At 42.1% G+C, this 15,671-nt stretch overlaps 1 protein-coding gene across 1 annotated transcript in view; it reads right to left on the bottom strand.

Moving 5' to 3' along the window:
* Positions 1 to 15,671, bottom strand: part of adgrv1 (adhesion G protein-coupled receptor V1) — a 162,278-nt gene that overhangs the window by 119,867 nt on the left and 26,740 nt on the right. The window contains exons 4-21 of the mRNA XM_084728141.1: positions 14,679 to 14,774; positions 13,154 to 13,258; positions 12,775 to 12,888; positions 12,406 to 12,636; positions 11,924 to 12,261; positions 11,546 to 11,816; positions 8,774 to 9,100; positions 8,051 to 8,227; positions 7,527 to 7,750; positions 6,084 to 6,210; positions 5,732 to 5,917; positions 5,364 to 5,544; positions 4,642 to 4,805; positions 4,422 to 4,545; positions 4,059 to 4,319; positions 2,494 to 2,620; positions 1,165 to 1,388; positions 280 to 1,014 (exon numbers count right to left, since the gene is read on the bottom strand). Of these exons, the coding sequence (XP_084584267.1) occupies positions 280 to 1,014; positions 1,165 to 1,388; positions 2,494 to 2,620; positions 4,059 to 4,319; positions 4,422 to 4,545; positions 4,642 to 4,805; positions 5,364 to 5,544; positions 5,732 to 5,917; positions 6,084 to 6,210; positions 7,527 to 7,750; positions 8,051 to 8,227; positions 8,774 to 9,100; positions 11,546 to 11,816; positions 11,924 to 12,261; positions 12,406 to 12,636; positions 12,775 to 12,888; positions 13,154 to 13,258; positions 14,679 to 14,774 (4,012 nt within the window). The remainder of the gene's footprint in view (positions 1 to 279; positions 1,015 to 1,164; positions 1,389 to 2,493; positions 2,621 to 4,058; positions 4,320 to 4,421; positions 4,546 to 4,641; positions 4,806 to 5,363; positions 5,545 to 5,731; positions 5,918 to 6,083; positions 6,211 to 7,526; positions 7,751 to 8,050; positions 8,228 to 8,773; positions 9,101 to 11,545; positions 11,817 to 11,923; positions 12,262 to 12,405; positions 12,637 to 12,774; positions 12,889 to 13,153; positions 13,259 to 14,678; positions 14,775 to 15,671) is intronic.

Here is a 15,671-nt window from a genome sequence, read left to right as displayed (position 1 = left end):
GTTGAAAAGTTGAGCCATTTTTGTGTAAAATACCAGTATGGGCTGAAAAATGGATGTTCTGTCTAGCAGCTGAACTTGTGCAGACATTCATGTCTGAGTCACCAGAGCCTGACTATAATTCAGAGCCAGAGTGACCTACACGTGAATCAACGCTGTGCCTCTCTTCAACACGTCGGAACTGAATTGAGCTGTAACTGCTGGGCATGAGGAACACTACATGCTCAACAGCCTCACTTTTGTGACTGCTATGTTCAATAAATTTTTGATATAATAACTCACCATCAGCGATGCCCTCTCCTTTAATGCTCCTCACTCCTCCAGGAATAGGATTCCCATCCAGGAAGAACTCAATAATCCCATCATCCACTGTAATCATGACATGCAACCAGGTGTTACTCTCCAGGAACTTCTCAGCAGTGGCCCGAGCCACCTGGAGACTGCTTGATCCAATCACTGTGTAGTACAGCATCACCGTGATGTGGGACTCGTTGGTGTGGACCTTCACTCCATAATACAAAGTCCCATTCCTGGTTCCTTTGCAGACTATGAAGCCGTCCGTGTCTGGTCTGGGCACCAGCCAGGCAGAGAAGGTGAAGTTGCCAACAGCAGCAGGCCCATCTTCAGGAGAGACAGTCCCATAAGCTCCTGGAAGCCCAGAGAAAAACCACGTGTCTGTGGCTGAGTGGTGTCGCCTGGCGTGAGGCCTGAGCTCAACCTCGTCTGGGAAGGAGGCGAGAAGGAGCAGGTCATCCATCAGAGGAAGGCCCTCTGGGAAGCGGCCAGAAACGATCTCCCAGGCAACCCGCACGTCGCCAAAAGTACCCTGCTGTCGGAGGATGGTAAAGGAAGTGACATCGGCCATATCGTCCTCTGAGAGTACATCTTCAGCTACTTCTTGGTCCAGGTTGCTGTCACTGATGGCAAACACACCAAACGGGTCGTCGTTGAAAGGGATGAGAACCGAGGCGTTCAGGGACGTCTCAGCTAGTCGTCCACCCTCCCCTGGGTAACCACCTGAAAGAAAATATAGATAAAAACATTAGGGTCATCTATGAAATTTATGATCCTTGTCATTTTTGTCATTGTCTGTAATGAGACCTTCAAGGTAATGAATCAATAAAAATACATAATCTGACAAATGTGTCACTTTTGTCTTGGACTCGCCTGAGATATTAACCAGCCTGAGGACAAAGAACTCATTGAACTCTGGGAGTTTATCTGAGATGGCCTCCAGGACAATAGGCTTGCTCTCTTCTCCTGTAGTGAAGGTGATGGAGCCAGATGTGTTGGTAAACTCCTGGTTTTCCTCAAGAGGAGTCACTGAGTCGTTGGCAAACAGCTGCCAGAAGACTGTAACGTTACCGAAATGACCCCTTGCCCGCAGGACACTGGAAAGAAAAGAATAATAATTTAATTTAAGAGATTACAGGTGAAACATTGTATCACCAAATATCTGTCAATTTCATGACTGTGTTGAAAAAACTTTTCATTTGGAATAATATAAATAATAAAATAATAATACATAAAAATAGTAATTGTTTTTTTTCCTATTTGTTTTGGCTCAATTATTTAATGAGATTTTTTTTTAAAAAAACAAGTTCAAATCTCAGAGCAACTTGATGTGAATTTCTCATTCATTCAAGCAAACTGTCTGTGTTTTGGCACGTGCGTTCAAAAGAGCGAGTACAATTGTAAAGTACAATATTCTTTTATTGTTTGAATCATTGCATGCAAAATGATCCATTCAATTATCAAAATCTGTTTAAATAAATGACATTTCACTTTACATAAAACATCAAAGGTGAAATATCTGACTACAGTAGGCTATATGTAATACGTTGCCAGACAAATACATTTACTGTTTATAGAAAGCTGTGAAACAGAAATTACAATTAACCAATCACAAATTTGCAATTTGCAATATGAAGCTTACCCACATCACAATCACTGTATATGATTTTACATGTGACACATTGCTAAACACATCATTTTACTGCACACGTACAAACATGCATATATTTTTTCTGTGTACTACAGTATTGTATTGACGGTTCCCAGTAAACTTTACCCACTGTTGAAATCTAAAAAGTTCAACATGCTACACAACAGCATTCAGCTAGACAAACTGGCATTCTTGGATAGAACAGTTAGCAGTCTGTGTCGATAAACAAAACACTTCTTATATGTATATAAGAATCATTTCCTGGGTTGACTATCATGGTGAAAAACACCTAAACATTTTGAGCAGTACGTCTCGCACAATGACAACTGTTCATTTTGGTGGCACTGGCCAATTTACTGAGACAATAACCAGGTTTTGAAGCATGAATAAAATGTTTTGCACGTGTTACTACATTTTACAGACATGCAATAGTGTCGTCCCATGAAACAGCTGACATTTACACTTGCAGAGAAAATCCAAAGCAACTGGGAGAAACTGTAAATCAATGTTTTGCACATAAAGGAAACATAAATTGAAGACCTGTTCCTTACTAAAAATCATTGGTCTTTCCCTCTTCAACGGGTTTCTCTACGGCCTCCAGCGAGAAAATCCCATTGGCATCATCGTTGGCCTCAATCACCACAGTGGCTGTGTCTGCTCCGTACACAACTGTATCACCTGTGAAAACACATGAATATTATTTGGTTAGATCAGGACCTACACAGAGAGAGATAGAGAGAGAAGCAAGAGAAATGACCAGGTTTGCACTGGCCATATTTTAAATTTGTGCTAAATTTCATGCACTTTGGGGAGACGGTCTCGGTAATATATCACATCATAACTATGGCAACCAAACCCAGAAGGAAAGGGCTTCTTATTCATGAAAAATGAGAGCCCAAAACAAAGCCATGGACAGTCTCAGTAAACCACATAATTTTTTAAAGTTTGTAGAAAATAATGCTGGTCGAAAAGCATTCCCAAATCTGCAACAATCTCTCACAAGCACTTCGAATTGCCAGACCACGAGCAACAAGCATGCAAATCTGCTCATTATTAAATAGGCAAAGCAAAGACTGTCAGTGCTGCGGTATGAGTCTGATTGACTTCTAACATGAGGGTTATTGACTTTTAACACGACCGCTATAAAGGACGATCCCCCTGGCCTTAACCAGAGGCTAACCCTTACTCGACTCTACTCCATGTCAATCAGTAAACACAGAGAGGCTGGTGGAGTGGTTGGTCTTTGTGTCTTAGAAAGTCTGGAGTCTGGTAATTAAGGTCCTGTTGGGGCCCACTGGGCTTTCATTCCCATCCTGACACACAATACTGGGATTAGGAGAGCTTTCAGTGTTACCACAGACAATGCTAATGCTCACCCAGCTGCCCTTCTCTGTACATGTACGACTGGCATTAAGACAAGAGGGGATGACCAGGGGAGGAGAAGGGGATGTTATTTTGAGATGAGGTGTGATTGCCTGTTTGTCTACTATAAAAAGACACCGAATTAGCCTCGCAGTTACACGTCTCTGCCATCCAGTCAAGTTGCAGTTTACATCCACGTCTTTCCACGGGAATGATGTCACACCTGAGTTGACCTCGTTCCAGTACAACAATTCAGAAAAAAGTTTTTGTGCATGATACCAACACATTACATGGTAGTTTGTGCCTACAAAGACCACAGCAACATGTCAACTTGGAAATAAACTGTTATTAGAGCACAAAGCAAAAAGGGAGATATGTTTTGTGAGGCCACAGTGACCTTGATCTTTAACCTCTGACCACCAAAATCTAATTAGTTCATCCTTGAATCAAAGTGGACATTTGTTCCAAGTATGAAGAAGCCTTCTTGAGATTTTGCGTTCATGAATAGGATGGACAGACAGACTGATGGACAACAACGTAAACATAAAAAGGCAGAAAAACGAGAAAAACAGCTGACTTTCAGTTGTTTTAATCCTCAGAGGGAAAGCAGATTATCCTGTTTTCATTATCTCAAGGAACCAAAATATATGAGACCTCCACTATATTACCTGACATGAGCACTGATTCACAGAAGATATCTAATATAAAGCACACCCCTGTGCAAAACACTCATTTAAAAGAAGCTCACACTCACCAGTAGCGTTGTAGAGAACGATATAAAAGGGTTCATCGGTCTCCGGTATGTTGTCGTCTTCCACAGCCACAGAGATGTTTTTCATCCACTCACCCACGTCAAACACCAGCAACGTGTCATTACTCAGCATGGTGAGGTCACCTGGAGATGCATCACCGTACTCCACACGGTACATCACCGTGGCAACAAAATCTGCCCGCCCTGCCCTCAGAACAGTGAAGTTGGCCACGGCCCCTTCCTGAAGTCGCACGACCACAGGTTCTGAGGAGAGGGCCAGATGAGAAAGAGCAGGAGAGAGGAGTGAATGACTGTAGATGCAATTCATTAATATGTTATTACCGTCTTTCAGAACAATATCCTCACCAGCAAAGTAAATGGGGTCATCATTCTTATTAATCTGTAAACTGGCAGTGAGAATGTTTCCCAGTCTTGCACCACCTGTAGCATTCAGCACTGTGATGGTGAAATTCTCCATCTCCTCTGGGATCTTAAATAAAACATGAATTAAAATTCAAACCAGATAATGTGACTCAAATTTGCATTTTGATTGTTTTTTTATATATAGTTTAGTTCATCATTTTACCTCATCAGGTACAGAGAAGAGAGTGAGGTTTTTCAGATACTCTCCTTCCTTGAAGGTGATATTTCCCTGGACGGGGCTGACATCTCCTGACAGAGCCGGCTCCAGGACCCAGGACACTGACACCTCCCCGAAGTGACCCCTGTTCCTGACTACAGGGTACACCGCTGAAGGAGGATCAGAACAGACAGAGATGAGTTATTTAGATAAAGTCTTGTGTGGAGTCCAGTTCCAACCTGTAAACACTCCAGTTTAGGCCTAGAAAACAGTTTACAAAAGTATAAAATGCTTTATAATGGGTGGATGTTATAAAGCATTATTATATATTGCTATAAGCACAGGATAAAGCATTTTAAGTATGTTTATATTGCCTTATAATGCATTATAGACATGGTGTCACAGGAAGTTTTACCACAACATTGGACTGCATCATCACTGTGTAAAGCACAAATCTCCTGCTCTACATGTTGACCAGCGTACTAATTTATGTACATTAACACATTCTAATACATTACACAAATATGATACAGGCAACCCTGTCTCTGTTTTAATCAGCTAACGCATAAAAGTTATTTTTAAATCCAACTTTTATCACAGTCCAGCTCATCCCACCTGCGGACAAATGTTCTGTAATTCGCTCCAATTAGGTCCATTTTAAGTGTCAATGAGATCCCACTTGACATGAGAGTGTCACTATAATCTAAAGCTCTGCTACTTCAAAGTACCTCGATGCATCTCATCCCCTTTGCTCTCATTGATGGCCACCGTCAGTCCTGACTGGATGAACCCGATGACGCCAAAGGGGTCGTCGTTCTTCCGCACTGTGATGTTGACCTCCCTGTGGTTGCCTAGGCGACTGGGTGGAGTGCTGTGGCTACTCAGTACCACGGAGAAAGTCTCGTCCAGCTGTGTGCACGCACATGACACACACAGGCACACAAACACACACAGTTTTCATTTAGCAAAAAGATTAAAGCATCATTTTTACTGCCCCAGGCTTCCATTAACAGACTGGGAAGACTTTATGTTGTAGTTAATTAAATTATTATAATTTAGATTTGAAAGGTCAACACTGAATGCTTCATGCTCTTACCTCAGGCACTCCATCAGGCTTTGCCACCAGCGCCACCACCACCTCTCTCTCCCCTGGTTTAAACTCCAGGATGCCGGTGGCACCGTAGAATTCAGTGTTTCCTGAAGGCATGACGGCATATCGCACCAGCTGTTTCAGCAGCTGTCCCTGGGCTCTGACCACATGCAGCTCCACGGCTTCTCCCTCCTGAGTAAGTTTAAAGTTTACAGATGTCACATGACCACAACCAAGGACAACAGACAAAATAACGACAAAACGTGATGTTTAATGTAATAATCATTCCATCACAACTACACAGACAAATTTAGGTACAATCTTCTCATTTTAAGTTGCGGTTTCAAGTGAGACGTACATTGATGAACCATGGCCCTCTAGAGGACGGGGAGAACTCAAAGACTCCCCCAGGGTCGTCGTTCTCCATGATGACAACTTCTCTGCTGGTGAAGCCAGCTTTCAGGATCTGATTCTCAACATTACTCCTACGACAGAAATAAACAAAAATACACATAATTAGTATTGATCATAACAGCAAGTGACCACTCCTAAAACGCACCAACTTGCACAATGCAGTGTGATGTCTATGTCTGTTAACTTAACCGTCAATGCTATAGTGACGATTATCTTTGCCTTGAAACTGATTTTTCATCCTTAAGTCAGCCTTGCAGTAACCTGCCTGTTTCTAGTTGCTACACAGCAGATGAACATCACCTACATTATAAAACAGATTAAAGTTTCACTGACTTTTTTTCTCTCATTGTGTGTTTTAAGGGTCTGATCAGATGGGAACAGCTCAATTTTAATCTAAACTCTGCATTGCATTCCTTGTATTGTGTGCAGCTAATTCATTATTGGCTCCATATGCTGAAGTCCTGCTGTTGAGACCACTTTTAATAACAATGTCAATCAACAGCATGCCGGCGTCTTTATTGCTCCACAGGGGTGAAAGTATGTGTGTGTATGTTGAGAAAACTGGAGCCAAGTAAGCATCACATGACGGGCTAAATTAGAGACAAAGACATGACAGAATGAAGCACTCCAAACAAACAGTCACGGTCGAGGCGCTGCATGCATACAAACACTGACATCTTTAAAAGAGCGCACAATCAGGCCTGGTTAAATTAGAGCGAAACACATAAAGAAGATTCTCTATTTACTCCCAACAACCACCACTCTGCTTTGGGCTCCCTTTTTTCACACCATCTCTGAATCCCCCAACCCACCCTCATCCCCCCCTCATCCCCACGTCAACCAAAGACCCCAGAACTTCTGAAGTACGCCCTTCTCTGAAAAACAAAGTCCTGATTCACACCACACAAAAGGCCCAGGTTCATTCCACTCTCCACTTACCCGAAGTACACTATAAAGCGTGCAGTCTCCACCCTGCAGGGGGGGAGGAGCGGGAGGGAGAGAGTGCTGCCATTCTCATCAGAACATAGACTACCAGATGAATCAACCCCCAAAACCACCCCCACAAACACACACACACATGTTCACATGTATCTCCAGAACACCAGCGGAGGAATGGGATGAGATAACACCCACTCAGAGTCACTCATTGACTACATTTACATACATAAAATATTTTGTTTTTTGGCCTTATTCCCAAAAACAGATTCCAACTAAGCTGTTTACATGGCTAATGAAAATGAATATTCCACTAATATTACCATTCACATGCAGCTGTGCATCCTCAGATTATGGTAAAGCAGAACGGTTTCAGACATTTTGCTTCTATGCGTCAAAATAGTACTTTTTTCAAAGTTTTCCACTTGTGGCAGGAGTTTAATATCCCTACCTATCCAGAGTGAGCAGTAAGGTCTCATTGATTTCTGGGATGTCGTCAGGGTTGATAGTGAAGTTGATGGAAGCGTCACTCTGCCCGGAGAGGAAGACCACAGAGCCACTGAGAGGCTCCAGGTCTTCAGCAGTTATGTCCTCGCGATTGGCTCCAACTGGCTGAAGACTCCAGAAGACCTCGGCCTGACCGTCTGTCCCATCGCGCCGCAGAGGGAGGCTCACCTGCAGCACCAAACGATAGAATTAATCTCCCATACATTCTGTACACACATACAGAAAAATCACTTCCTGTATAGAATTTGCAGTAACTGCAAAACTGAGGTTTTGCAGTTACTGCAATTTTTAAACCAACTTTCCTCTAAAACAAAGCAAAATTGAACTCTCAAACTTTGTCACAAGATAAAACAGATATCAAGAAGTTGTAACTCAGTGGCAATTCGCCTTTGGAGGGCAAGTCAATAGAGACAGGAATCACAGGATTGATACTACGCACATGTGCTGAAAACAGAGGTCATATCTTACTGTGCTGGTGTTGCTGTCCTCAGGTTCATAAACGAGCACTGTGGTGTTACTCGTGAAGCCGATTTCCCCGTTAGCAATGTCAGGCGTGACAGTCAGGGTCAGGTTTAGAGGTCCCCCAAACCTCGGGCTGTTTGAAGGAATTGGAGGGTTGATATCGACCAGCTCCAGTGTTTTCAGCTAGAGGAAACAAAAGAAACAACTCAATTAACAGACAGCTCGAACAGGCCAAGTTTTGAACTTCAAGCATGTTAATATATTCATCAAAGATACAGCTCTTTCTTCACCGTCTTGTCATTTCTGTTCTGTCATTTAAGGATGTGTTGATTGACCCGTCGATGCTCCACTCACTCCTTTTATGTTTGTGCATGTATGTGTTAAAGGGTTTGATGTGATGATGGTTCTACAGAATGTGAAGAGGTGCTTTTCTCGTACTTTTTTGGCTTGCTATTAAAGCCAGGTGGTCCTGTTAGTTTGGACAGTTTGGTCAAATCCCATAGCAACATGCCAGATTTGAGTGCCAATGTCAAACCATTCACACATGCAAATGAGGCACTTAAACTTTGGATGGTACTGATTTGGCCAGAAGTGAAAACACTAACAGAAAGAGCACATTTTTGGACGTGCAAGCAAACTGTTGCCTGAATTACAACTTTAAAAATCATCAAAAAAGAAAAAACAAATCATAATATGCTTTGCTCAATACCTTGCTTCCAGCTTTGTTACCTGTATTAAGAAATGAGCTCCATTCTGCAGAAAAGCATCGTTCCTGATCGGCAGTATGACGTGCACCATCCGCTCACGGGAAAACACCACATTAACAGTCCTGCTAATGTTCAGAACCTGGTCTCGGGCCAGTGCTGGGTCTACTGGGCCTGCAGGAATGTAGAGGGCGGTGAGGGTCAAAGACACATCACCCAGTGTGCCACCGTCTCGCAGGAAATGTAGTGACAGGAAACGTCCCTCAGGTTGACTCTGGATGCTTTGCTGTTTTTCCGGGTCAAACCGAAAAAGCCCGTAGACATCGTCGCTGTCCTGGATGTAGAACACCATCTGAGGGAGGAAGAGCAGATGAAGAGTAGGAATAAAATAAACAAATCAGCAAAAGAAAGCAGAAGTAGACATGCACTGTATTTTGATTGATGGCAGAATGATCAAAAACAGTTTCTGTCTTGAAGGAAACACAAAACTTAGCCATGGACTGGGAGGAATTATAGGTAGAATTATTCACTATGACCTTTTTACTCACTTGGACTAGGTTGCAATCTTTCTCACTTAAACTTCAGTTTAGTTTTTACTCCAAATCTAGATTAAATTTGATTCTGTTGCACCAAAACAACTCCAGTTCAAACTCTGATCCAGTATCAACCTTAAATGTACGCTTGAGGAGGGCTAACTTTTAAAATGGCTGTTTTTTTTTGATGGCTTGAGCAACATAATTCTCTGCTGAGCCATCATGAGTAGGCTAACTAGGAGAACCAACTTTTTAGCTAGCAAGAAAACAATGTCAGCCAAAAGTTTCTTCCTCTTTTATACTTACTAGGTCCCAAAACACTTGAAAATATTTATTTACTTATTTTCATTTGGGTAATCTTCATATTGACTTAACTATTTAATTTTGGTTTAAATCACTAAATTGATTTACTAAACAGAGGTTAGTGTTGAATCGGGTAACAGAGCTCCGCTTAATCTTAAATCTGGATTTACTCATTTCAAACCTAGTTTGGTTCAGCTTTGAGTGTGACTAAGCTAAGATTAAATTACTCTTTCTTAATGTTAAGATAGTTAAAAGTTTAGTGAAACATAATTAAAGTTAAAGCATTAATAAATCTGAGTCAAAAATTAATTGTTGGTGCAAGGTGGCCTGTGTGTCTAACAGGTTGCCGTTAGTCTGAAAACTGCCCCCAAAAAGCTAAATCAAATTAAACTTCAAACAATGTACTTTAATCAAATGAATGTTTTACAATTGGTTTTATACACTTTGCCCTGGAAGAGAATGGAATTTCACAAGTTTATAAGGCAGCATCTCCGTGCCATGTGCAGTTGGCTGTGGAAGGTGATTGATCTTTGCAGTGTGAGGGGATAATTGCTAAGAAGGCCAGATTTACCATCAGCTACACTGGAGGATTTTGTTGTGTATCCTGTTTTCGTGTTGCTAAGACCGTATCTTGGGTCATAAGAAGAAGAAAGGAGAGGTGGCGAACAGAGGGGGAGGAAAACAAGTGAGACTTAAAGTAGTAAAACAGAGCCCTGAGCTAACTTTAGAGAGTCATCCTCTTTAATTAACTCTGCTAAGACTGCTAGAGTAGTTTTCATGAGGCTCATTCATTTCCCTGAAACCTACACTTGTCTGACACGTTGCCAGGCACGCTCACAATAGCCCATTTACAGCTCAGTGTAATGTATGTGTGATATATCATCTGCAACATTAATGACAATAAACACTGATTAACTTGTCCAACAGCCTAATTCTTCAAGTGATTTATTTTGAAGCAACTCTCTCTGCACAGACGGCAAACAGACCCTGCAGCCTCACAACCTGAGGTGATGATCTGCTGTGTGTTTGTATGCGTCTCATCTTAATGCCTTCAACATAAACAAGACTTAGATCTGCCCATTGCTTTCACACATGGCCAAGAGGCTTGGACAAAGATGGAAGCTATAAAAAACCTGTCACCACTTCGCCCACGCTTTCTAAAAAACACACAACACACAGACACCACACGCAGAGTGTGCCTGCTGTTTCCGCTTTGTTTTGATTCAGCCACATTAAGGGAACACCCACGGAGCAAAGTGACACACCAAGGGGTCGGCTTTTGCAGAATGTGCCAAGTTTGCCACTGTACCTTACAGTGGGTCACGCACAAACACTCACACATGCATAACACATGCACAACATCCAGAGCAGAAGTTTTCAATTTTTTCTCCTTACAAGAAAATGTACCAGAAATCCCCTCATGTAAGCCTGGAATCATTTGAATTAGGCTATTTTTTTTTTTGCATTTCTACTTAGTTATGTGAAAGAACAACACAAGAGAAGTGCAACAGAAAGATATTAGATGTAATATTTGAATAACTGCAATATACATATACATCACTCTTAGTGCATATTTAAAATAAAATGTGGATTTTGAAATGAATGTCAAGCATTAAAAACCAACATGCTTGTGTAAAAAATATTACTACATGGCCTCTGGAACACTTTGGTAAACCACTGACGGTAAACACAGTTTGTTGTTGCATCTAGAAATGCAAGTTAACACTCTACCATTCAAACAGAATGTATTTTGGGCTTCTTTGAGCTCATCTGAGATGGACTGATGCAACGCGGAAAAGTGTGCTGTGGTCTGACCAGTTCAAAAGCCAGTATCTGTGTGCCCATGGTATGTTCCTAACAAGTGCCGCCATCTGTCCATCCCTCTCTCTCCGTTACAAACCCAGTATAGCAACACAGAGCAGCTATAAATACATTTTGAAAATGTTCTCCCTTAAACTGACCTCCATCGGTTCATCGACCTCAGCGTTTCCAGTTACAGTGTCAGGCAGCAGCTTGAGAAGAAAAGCCTCCGCTTCTTCAGGTAGATCATCGGCCTCAATGTTTATTGGAATCACAGTCGTCACCTGACCGGCAGCAAACCTCACTGTCCCCTCCGCGGGCATCAAATCATCCGACACTGGTGAGGAGTCACTGGAGTTCCTGCTGATGGACCAGTTGGCGGACACGGCACCATAGCTGCCTCCATTTCTTACAATAATGATGCCTTCAAATCTACAGGTGGTAGAACAAACAAAGGATGGTTAAATATACAATAATCTTGGATGTTTTGCTTTCAATGGTATAAAATACCGTTTCATAAGTATTCATGAGTTCTCCACCTCTGTGTCAGGTCTTCATTGATGGTGATTGGTTGAATGACGGCGCTGCTGCTGATTGACAGGACACCATGAGGCTTGTCGTTGGGCTCGATGGTCACCAGCACAGCGTTGGGTGAAACCAGCACAGCGTCTCCTCTGATCGTCTCCTCCAGCAGGACCAGGTGGAAGGATTCAGCGATTTCTGGCACGTCGTCATCGTTGATCTTGAACAGCAGGCTGCTCTTGTAGACAAACGGAGGGAACGTAACTGTTCTGACCGGCTGCAGGTCGAGGAAATCCACAGCTGGCGTAGCGCTGCCCAGTCCTTCACCACTCACCACCATGTAATCTACAGAGACCTAAAGACAGTATAGTCCAGATGGTTTAAACAAAGTTATACTATATCCTGTATATACTGCACCTATATAATTAAACTGACTGTGCCCTTTTCTTTAACGGTCAAATGTCTGTGTAAACAAATAACTGGACTGATAAAAACAAACCTCTGTGTCAACAGAGCCGACGAGCGGCCCATCCTCAGTCAACCGACCACGGGTCAGGTTGAGGGCGATGACTCCAGCGGACTCTGGCACGGCTATGATGGAGTGGGAGAACCGCAGTGGGCTGTCATTACGGCGGATTCTCAGCTGGACACTGCTGGCGTTGGGCCTGAGGAGCGCTCCACCTGCCACACCCGTTAGCCTGACCGAAAACACCTCGTCATCCTCGGGGATCTGACGGACAAAGACACACACAGAAACACATTCACACATGGTTGTACATGCAACTCGCAAAAATCTATATGTGACCACATGTCACATATATGGATTAACTTTAATTGTTTCACTTTAAATGAGGAGTTTGTTCAGTACCTGGTCATCCTGGATGAGGATGCTGAAGTGCACCACAGACTGGCCCACAGGAATGGTGATGTTCCCTCTGTCTGGACTGAGGTCCTCAATGGCAGGATTAGGACCTTCAGAGATCTGAACGAGGAGTCACAGTGATGAACACTGATTTATCATCAATACGCTGCATATAAACAACAGACTCATTCCTACCACGCAGTTGAGGAACAACATGTTCTTTGTAAGTTTTTTAATGTCAGTTGAATCTAAACTCTTTGTCTATGTGTAACAAAAGCATCTTCAAGATAAAAACAGGCCCATTTGTCAGAAACATATTGATACCGTCAGTTTTTAAGTGTCTTGTTAACTTGTTGGTTTTATGCGCAGTGTTTTGCCCCCTCACCTCATAGTTTACAGTCACAGTCCCGTAAGTTCCCTTTTCTCTAATCAGGGTGAAAGGCACATAATGGTTCCTCCCTCTTGGCTCATCGACTACGATCTCCTCAGTCTGAGATGAAAAGAGGGAGAGAGTGAAATAAACAATACAGAAATAGAACCCACATCAGTTTAATTCAATCAATAAAACACCATTTCTTATCCCCAGTTATAATAGATGAAATTATGAAACAAAGAACAGTGTCATACTTGAAAGATTACAATAACAAACCAAAACACAGTTTAAATGGGTCTTGAACAGAAAGTGCAAGTGAGCCGAATATCACTTTACTGACAAATCAAAGACAGATCCTTATCAAGTACAGCCAACTGACTGTCAACATAACAAGCAAAAAGATTTCATTTAATTGGACTTATTTGCATTTGAGCTCTCCTTCCAGTTTTTCATGTTTTGTGTTCAGTATTTTCAAGTTTTTAGATACAGATAATTATCATATTATAAAAGTGAACAAATCATTTCAAACCTCAAAGTGTTTAAATGGATGAAATTGTAATATAATATGATATAATATAATATAACTATATATATACTATATAACTACAATCCACAGTAACCTGAAATACTAATTAATCCCATCTGACTGGAAGTCCTTGTTGTTGTCTTAAAATCTGGAAAATAAATCCCCTTCTGTTTTTCTACATAATTCAAATTCAATTCACCATAACCAAGGAAATTCAGGAGACTTCAAACAAAGACGAAGAAAATAAAGCAAAGAAATGCTATACAGGAATTAATTCAGTGCTCTAATATAAACACAACTCTCAAGGCCAGGAGGCCTTTATTGATTCTAAGCAAGCCAAATCATTATCCGGCATTTGAGACCATCTGGGGGTGGTAGGGCAAACATTTCCCAATATACTGCGGCTACCATGGAAACGCAGTAAACTCCCACTGATAAGTGAATCCAGGGAGTGTTGTGGTTTTAATTGCCCCTGGAAACCCACATCCACTAGATGGTCACTTTTCCCACAACCACAATACCGGCATGATTGAACCCCTCTCAGCAGTAGAGGGTCCAAATTACTCCACCCCTCAAAACCTTTACTTTCTACCACTCACCAACATCAGTGAGCTCACGTCTTAGAAAACTGGTGACAAATGCAAGTGCGTGCTTATGGTGCAACTGCAGGTTGGATGGCCAGCTAAGTTTTACAATACTGGTAACTAGGGCTGCACAACATGGCTAAAAAAAAAATTGCAATTGTTTTGACAGATATTGCTATTATATTATGATTCACCAATAGTGGGATGTTACATTTGGTGGGATCTGTACCACCAACTTTAAACCTCGTGAAGCTGACTAAATAATGAGAGTAGTAGGATGGATGGATGGTGGAAACTGTTTTTTTCATGTTGCTTTTTCTGAAAGTTTATTCTGCAGCCCGAGCTGCGTTGGCTTTGTTGTTGCACAGAAACAAGGAGGAGGAGACCAGAGAATGAACAAATGGAGACAAGGTGCATGGTTTCTTACTGAGTTGAAGGCAATTATTCCAAAGGCATTGTCATTGGACAGGATGGTGATGGTTGCCTTGTTTGGTGTTCCTAGTGTCACGCCATTAGAGGAGCTCTGGAAAGCAGAAGAATTGAAATGGTTAGATAAAGCCCAGGCCAAATATACAGGATATATACACCTCAACACATCTTAACCTCCCCCGACACTTATGTGAAAAACCAGAGCGTCTGCCTTATCCACTGTCTTTGCTTAATTTCTGTGCTCCCACTGAGAGGCCCTGGTGAGAAGGCACAAAGGCAGGAAGTGCTGGTCTCAGCCTGGTTGATTTGTCAGGTTATCTCACAGCGGGACGCCTCTTCAGGACTTGCGCTGTGCTCTGTGATTCGGCACTAAGACCTGCCAAACTTAAAATCACACTGTGACTTCACATGGCTTACACTGTGTGTTTTTAACCATAACCTATGGTCTCTGCAAGGAGGGTTTTCCTTTTCCTGAGAGACCACAGCCTTGTTATTTGGTGTAACTTTCCAAGGTTTCCATTAGTGAGCTCACCAATGTTTTCACAAGCATCTCATGGACCAACTGCACTGACAACCACCTTGTCTGAGCTCAAGTGCACAGGGTTTCCTTTTGCAACATACAAGCATCTGGACAGAGACTAATTAGCATATGTGCAGGAATTCTGGAAAATGACTATGAGACCAGGAGAGTCTTGACATGATGATAAACAGAAACACAATTTTGAAATGTTTTCCGTTGTTCTCAGCTAAACACAATCCATCTGGGAAAGTCCAGCGAATGTGTACGTGTGAGCATGTTAAAGCAACTCCAAGGAGTTTTAACAGGTTATGAAACAGTCTCGATTTATTACTAATGCCTCTATATGACCTATACAAACAAACGAGCCCATCCATGAGAGGATCGGATATCAAATCAGATGAATTGAGCCTGTGTTTTCATCTCCTCGGGCAAAGTTAAAGTGAGTAGTATTTTTGCCAGTTAAAAAGAAGC

The sequence above is a fragment of the Lutjanus erythropterus genome, chromosome 10 (genome assembly GCF_056507025.1).
Source record: "Lutjanus erythropterus isolate fLutEry1 chromosome 10, fLutEry1.hap2, whole genome shotgun sequence".
NCBI classification, from domain to species: domain Eukaryota; kingdom Metazoa; phylum Chordata; class Actinopteri; order Lutjaniformes; family Lutjanidae; genus Lutjanus; species Lutjanus erythropterus.
The sequence above is the reverse complement of the archived record's forward strand: the minus strand, read 5'-3'. Positions and strand labels throughout refer to the sequence as shown.